This window comes from Vombatus ursinus, unplaced genomic scaffold, assembly GCF_900497805.2.
Source record: "Vombatus ursinus unplaced genomic scaffold, bare-nosed wombat genome assembly UNPS02014779.1, whole genome shotgun sequence".
Lineage (NCBI taxonomy): Eukaryota > Metazoa > Chordata > Mammalia > Diprotodontia > Vombatidae > Vombatus > Vombatus ursinus.
Genome location: NW_020954557.1, coordinates 56678654 through 56686389, shown reverse-complemented (window position 1 = coordinate 56686389; position 7736 = coordinate 56678654). Strand labels below are relative to the sequence as shown.

The window sequence follows — 7736 nt, the reverse complement described above, 5'->3', positions numbered from 1 at the left end:
ACTGATTGAAGTGACTTGTGGAAAGCTATCTTGTCACTGTAGAGCTTTACACATACTATACTTTGTTTTACTGTCAGACTTAAAATGTTTTTCTACATTCAAATATTTGTACTCTTTCCTGGTTTCTTAAACTCATCATCGATGTCAAAAAGTAATAGAAAAAGTGATCCCCTAATCTGGCTTTGCCTTGGTGGGCAGGGGGAAGCTAGAATACTAATTCTTAGGAATTCAAAGGAGAAATTCTAAAGGGAAAAATTTGTTTAAGAAATGTAAGCAGTTGACAGAATTAACCTAGCAAGCACAACAGGAAAATCCTGTTGAATGAAGATTCAGATGACGTGGCTGGCAATGCCTCAGAGCGGAGCCAATGAACAAGTGAAAGCATGTTTGTTTTTAGGATCTGTGGACTTAGATGAAGTAGGCCACTGAGTCTTTCTCTGATTATAGAGCAAGGCTGGATTTTGGCCTCTATTTAGTGGGTTGTTTCTTGTATTTCATTAGTTATTCACAGGCTTGCTAATCTCTCTCTGAGATGTGTTACTTGCATCCTTTTCATATTATTGAAATATAGTTCACCTAATCAACATTTTTTGAATATTTACTCTTTCTTTCTCCACATCTCCTGTTCCCATGAGTAGATGTATATTGTACATGTATGTAACTTTGTCATTCATCTTTATATTTCTTTATTTTGCTCTGTCTTGTGTCTGTCTCTAACAGGCTCATCTCATCTTTGTACTTCCCTCATCTCCTACCCTTTGGGTACTCTAAATGCTCGTTGAAGGTTTCTGAGGTAGTGTAAAACCTATCCAGCTTGGGCTCCAGGTCAATAGTAATGTACATCCATGTCTTCATACTAGTCTCCTACTGCAAACATATATGAAGTAATGAAAACATATGCAATTCGCTTGGGCCATTTATTATTCTTCTAATGGTTGGTATTTAGTCAAATAGACCAACTAAGAGTTATTTAGACTCATTTTAAACAAATTTTTTACCATTTTTAAAACACAAATCCTTATGCTGAGGAAGAAGAGATTTTTGCCAATGTTAGATTTATATGAGTTCATATATTGTAGAAGTTATTTCATATAAGACCATGTTTTAAGATTGCCTCTACAATTGATCAGAGAAGTCATCTCCCATACCTGGAATGCACTTTGTTCCAACTCCACCTCTTAGATTTCCTTATTATATTATAAGACTCAACTCAAGTGTCACCTTATCCATGAAGCCTACCCTGAGATCCCCAGCTGTTAGTGGTCACTTTCTTCTCAAATATTCTAAGATGAAGTCTGATATCTCCTTTGCCCTCTTTTACTACTGATTCTGTATTATATTTATAAAATGTAAGGTCTTCAAGGGCAAGAACTGTTTGGGTGTTTTGTTTTGTTTTGTTTTTTTTGTTGTTGTCAATGCCTTGCGTATGTTAGATATTTAATAAAAGCTTGTTGAATTTAATTCTTTATTTGCATCGGAATGACCTGTGGTATAGACTTATTCAAAACATTATGGTATCGTCATTGGTCACACATAATGCTTTTGGCTCCTTATAGGTCTGCACCATATCCATTCTGGTTTGCCTCTTTAGAACACATGAGCATTTTCTCCTTCTCCTTGGGTCCTATAGTCTGTGTAAATGATGGTATAAAGTCTCTTTTGTCTCCAAGAAAAACGAACACATTTAAGTTGAACGAGTATAATATAAGAGGCACTTTCTTAATATGCAATTTTAGTAAAAAAAAATCTCACATTGAATGTTCAGACATTGTTGCAAATTACATAGATTTAGAAACCAGTTCTCTTTGAGTCTAATAGTTCAGAAATGAGTATACTGCTATATAAGGAATAGCAATGGATAATTTTAAATTACTCAAGTGTTCGCATTTTTAACATTCCCTGGTCACTTACCAGTTAGAATATTAAAAGTTTATTATTGGTTAAAACTATTTTCGCCCCTTGTTGATTTTTTTAGAGAAAACTTCAAAAGAAGTCCATTACTATACTTTAAGAGTTAATATTGAATATAGCATTATGTGTGACCAGACAGGGCACCAACTTCTACAATTTATGAACTCATCTAACTCTTACTATTAACTAGTCTTTAGAGGTTTTGCACAGAGTCAATGAATGACCATTGTCATTTTTGCCAGTTTTGTGTGTGTTCACTTCCATGTTTTCAAAGGTAACCTGATGTCTCAGGAATAGGTATATTTGAACAATATAATAACTGGTTCACTTAAAGAAATAAGAAATATGTGCAAATTATTAATGGGCATAGTAAAGATTGTATGAAGAAAAATATGGGAGAATCAACATTAATAACCATTGTGGAGAGCAGTATAATGTTCTTACTATGTGTGTATATGCATGCACTATGTATATACAGTTACCATTCATAAAGTTTGAAATTTGCCATTACCCACACATGTGTACATTAAGACTAAAGGACTAAAAAGCAACTTCAGCAAATGCTACTCTGTTAAAAACACACCAAAAAAATCTATCCTAAGCTCAAGTCCTACTGAGAGGGCTGTAGTCTGCTTTGTGCACTGCAATTACTTGCTCACTTGTCTTTGTTTCTGTACTAGATTGCAAGCTCCTCAAGGAAAAAGGACTATGTCTTTCTCATTTCAGGATCCCTTCTTGCACAGTGTTTTCTGTATAGTAGGAGCTCAATAAACATTTGTTGAATTGAATTGAATTTCATTTGGAAAAATAATTCCTAGCTTGTGTAAAACGATGTCCTTTATCAGGAATTATTATTCTCTATAATATTGGCTGAGCTTGGGCTTTTGTTAGAAAATATGGCTATATTTTACATAGGATTGTGAAATTCAAGCCAATTATCACTTGCTAACATAATGACTGAAATAATCTAAAAGGACCTCAGTTCAAACAAGCAAATGATTACAATTGACAGTGGAAGTGTAAATATAGCCCTAATTAAATTACATATCTAATACTTAGTCCCTCCCATTACCCAAGTTTGGTTTTTAGTCATTACATATGTATAGCAAAGTATCTGACCCCACTGATGGTTTCTATAAGAACAAAGAAACAAACAAAAACATTTAATTTTTTTCTAATATAGAAAACAACTTTTTTATGTTTTGCCTTATAGAAATGTTTACTTACTATATACTATTAAATATACTTTTTTGCATTAGATCTGTGATTTCAGTGATACAGCAATATTCTAGTGAGGAGCTTTCTTTACCAATACAGATGGACACAGTTCAGCATCTTAGAGTCTTGGAATTTCCAGGGACACTGAGAAGTTAAGTGACCCAGGTCACAATAGCCAGGATGTATCAGTGGTGGGACTTAAACCAAGGTCTTCTTAACTCCAAGTCCCCCTCTATCTTCACCCAACCATGCTGCCTTTCCATGACATCTGATATTAACAACTTTTAATTTACATCTAATAGCTTTTGAGAGGAATTCCATGCTCTGAGTCCTCAATAAAGTTTGGAGGGTTCTTTTCATTGAAAAGACAGTATATTATAAACACCTGGCTCAATAATAAAAGATAAAGTCAACTGATGATTTAGATTACTGGATACATTACAGTGGAACTCCATTTGTTTTTCTGTATTCAGTGGAAGAATAGGGACTGAACCTATGTGTTCATTGGCTTAGAGAATACATGAATGGGGAAGCTCCCATTCTCTGGGTGTATCGACACTTATGCTGCTGCCTATTATTATTAGAGAGTTGCGTAGAGCAATGAAGAAAAGAAATGAAATGTCCAAAGTCATATAGACTACATAATGGTTATCTAGGTAGTGCATTGCAGAGCCTGGAGTCGGGAAGGTGAGTCTTCCTGAGTTCAAATCCAGCCTCAGACACTTACTAGCTGTGTGACCCTGAGAAAGTCACTTAACCCTGTTTGCCTCAATTTCCTCCTCTGTAAAATGAGCTGGAAAAGGACATGGCAAACCACTCCAGTATCTTTGCCAAGAAAACCCCAAATGGGGTCACAAAGAGTTGGACATGATTGAAACAACTGAGCAACAACAAATGCATATACATATACATGGACAGGGCCTGGTCCTATGATGTCTTCCTAGATGAGGAAACTCCCTCCACCAATACGTCGGCATCTTCTCTGCAACTTAGTCTTAGAGAGAGGTCTAGAGCAATAAAAAGTTTAGTAACTCGTTCTGGGGCACAGAGCCAATATGTGTCAGAAACAGGGCTTAAACCCAGCTCTTCCTGTGTCCAAGGCTAACTTTCAATCCACTAGACTTTACCTTAAAAGAAGAAAAGTTTCTAGATCCTTTGCTAGTAATGAGTGATGGTGTTTATCAATAATCACTGTCATGGAGTTATTACTTTGTCCACACTTCATAATCCTGGAACAAGGATAACACAAATTAGTGATCTGCAAGTATATCAAATCAAATTAAGATGTGTAAAAATGCATATGCTTAAATACTTAAACATATTGAGTGATTTGAGAGCTGTTTGTTAAACAGCCTGTTGTTACAAATATAAAAATGAAAACATAGTTTACTTAATGTAGCTATAGATCTTGGCTTTTTTAAAAAAAAGTTTTCTATTCAATTGAAAATTGTATACATGAATGATTTTGCAGTAATTTTAATCCTACTTGTGTATTTGCTGATGTATTAAAAGATAGTTTTCTCAGGTATTTTTATGTCATTGATAAAAAATAAACAGGTACTCCTTATTTATCTGAGAAACATTCAATTCAACAAATATTTATTAGATGCTTTCTTTTGTAAGGCACTGTGCTAAGCTTATATATTTATTAATGAAAACTTCATTATCCAAAGTGTTATTACAGAAAAGTATTCAGTAAATTTAGGTTTAAATACATCTAATGTTCTTGTTCATGAAAACAAGAAGAAATGATGTGAGACTGGTGATTGAAGACATCTGTTCGTGGCAAAATGCATTACAATAAAGTTTTTTTTTAATTGCAGTTGTAATTTTGAGAATGGTAAATTGAATGGCTGCTAATGAACAGTTCACATTCTTAACTGCAAGTCTGCAGCTAGAAATGGGAGAATGGAAATGGTTTCTGTATTTAATTTTGATGTTTTGGAAAAGTTCCAGATTCTGCCTTGAAACAAATGAGAAATTAGAACTTTCTCCATTATTTAGGAATAACTCGTGTCACCCTAAATAAAAGTTGTTTTTAACTTTAGCCTTTAAAAAGCTCTATTATTTCACTTTATTCAGTGAAATTAAAAGACATATTTAAGCTCTATCAACTTTTGTAAGTCATTTTAATTTTCAGGAATTATATGTCATAAGCCCTGACCTGAAAAAAATGAACCCTGTCTGATATAGTTAACTATGTAAAAGGCAAAATGATTATGGTACTTGCTAAAAGTGTTATTCACACTTAGTAATTTTAGGATCCATAGAGTAAATATGGTTTAGTAGACATCTTAAAGATAGTGATATTTGAGACTAAATAGAATAGTCCGGAAAAATTCAAAATTAGTATAGGTTTGAGTACTTAAAAACAATTTCATGGACGCAGTACTTAATTATGGACCATGAGAAATGAGAGACTTCATTACACAAATGTTTTTTAAAAGAAAGAAAGAAAGAAAGAAAGAGTACACTTCTCATATCTAAGGACTATGAATATAGGGGGAAAAAATACTTCCCAGACAATGAACTTCAGACTTTCATGATCTCGTGACTTCAATAGTAATGATAGGGTCTGGGTCACGCTTACCTTGTGATGAAGGCTGTGAGTATAATTAGAAAGGGAAAAGACTAACATGAAAATATAAAGCCAACTTGAAAAATTAGCTTTTCCATTATATCAGGTCCCAAGCAGCCTTATGATTACAAAGAATTTTTCATGAATCTTTTCTGGTCACCAGAAACCTGATATGAGCCTACTTTTTGTCCCATATCCAGCTCTAATAAGAAAGTACTTAGTATTATGCCTTACTAGGGTTAGTAGAGTGTGAGAGCAATTGAGGTTAAGTGACTTCCCCAAAGTCACACAGCTAGTGAGTGTTATGTGTATGAGGCCAAATTTGAACTCAGGTCCTCCTGACTCCAGGGCTGATGCTCTATCCACTGCGCCACATAGCTGCCCCAAGAGTTTCTTGATCACTACATTTTCACTGAGCTCCTTCCTGTGCTAGCAACATATTTGACTTATGGTGAAATTGAGCCTCACTTCCATCCAGTAATCAGCCCAGCAGTTCCTGGTATTATCCAACATAGAGGTAATTCTCCATGGAGCTCTCTTCTACAGAAAGTTCCATTAAAGCCGAAATCAAATAATCCTTGCTCTCCAAGGACATCATGGGTTTCGTAGGAATAGGAAATGTGCTATGATGTTTTCAAAATAAATTTTTGCTCACAATTCCTTAAATTTTATCAATCCTATCCTTTTTTTTAATCACTTAAAGGATATATTCTTTCTTATTTTGAAAAAATTTAAATGGCTAGATTTTTTAAATATTTGTTTTTAGGAACTGTCCTGTGGAATATGCTATAATTTGAGTTCAATGCAGAGATTTTAAAATATAATTTGGAAGCATATCCATTTTTTTCAAGTTACCCTGACTCAGATTTTCACTTTGAGAACAGGTTTCTATTATCTCATCTGAGTTCTCCCATTTCTATATGCAACTTTTTGTCTGAGAATGTGCCTGTTGATGTAGCTATATCTATAATGACCCTTCATGCTCACATATTTCATAAATTCAGTAGGAAACACATAGTAGTGTAGTTACCTGTAATTTGCACTTCTCCTAATAGTTCTAGAATCATGTAAGTATCAATGGCTTGTCTTTTGTAATGACAATCTCTCTCTCTTTTTTTTTTTTTTTAAGCAGCTCAGGTTGTTTCTCCACAGTCTACTCCAGCCAGTGTTGAAAATAAAAATGATGTGAGCAGAGAAAACAGCACTGTTGATTTTAGTAAGGTAAATAAGTTGTGAGTTTTGTTTTTACATTTTTGTGGCATATGTAAATGCCTTGATTTTCTTCTAGAAGTTATCAAACCACATTTCCAATAAATCTTTGTGTTAATAAATGTTGTTTTTACATGAACAGTATTTCATTTCTCAGCCAAAATCTGATGTTTAGCTGCAGACAATAGTAGCATTTTATTTAAGATATAAGGTTTTACTAACTCTAAAAAAAAGCACTTACAGATGCAAATTTTATGCATCAGTTTGTAGCCATTTAGCAAATTTGTGTCTTTCAATTAAAAGAATAATTTTTTTAACCTAAGAGAGTGTGAAGATTACCCATAGGGTGGTTCCACCTTCCATAGAAATATATTTATATGTGTGTACATATGTATTCATGTGTATATATGCATACACATACTAATACTGTGTATGCACACTTATGCCTGCAATGATGCATAGTAGATAGGTAATTCTGCCTTCAAGCCTTGTCTCTGCCACATAATGACTATGTAGCCAAGCAACCTAATTTCTCAGTGCCCTCAAGTAACTAAGACTTGAAATGGAAGAACAGTTGACCATCTGTATTGGCAAAGGGGGTTTCCTCAGTAGTTCCCTGCACCACTGAAATCAGAGATTTGAACAAAATACCAAAATATATCTACCTACAAACACATGTGTATATGTGCATGTGCATATGTGCACATATATTTGCATATCTCTTCTTAGAATGTCCTTTAAGTATTTTTTGCTTACACATTTGTGAAAGAAAGAAAGAAAGAAAGAAAGAAAGAAAGAAAGAAAGAAAGAAAGAAAGAAA

General features: G+C 34.0%; 1 protein-coding gene across 3 annotated transcripts in view; it reads left to right on the top strand.

The window, feature by feature from the left end:
- SLC4A10 (solute carrier family 4 member 10) overlaps positions 1–7736 on the top strand; it is a 257305-nt gene that overhangs the window by 146451 nt on the left and 103118 nt on the right. For 2 of the 3 annotated variants that reach the window (XM_027865794.1, XM_027865792.1), the window contains exon 7: positions 6837–6928. In XM_027865794.1, coding sequence (XP_027721595.1) covers positions 6837–6928 — 92 coding nt within the window. The remainder of the gene's footprint in view (positions 1–6836; positions 6929–7736) is intronic. The other variant, XM_027865793.1, reaches the window with a different exon arrangement.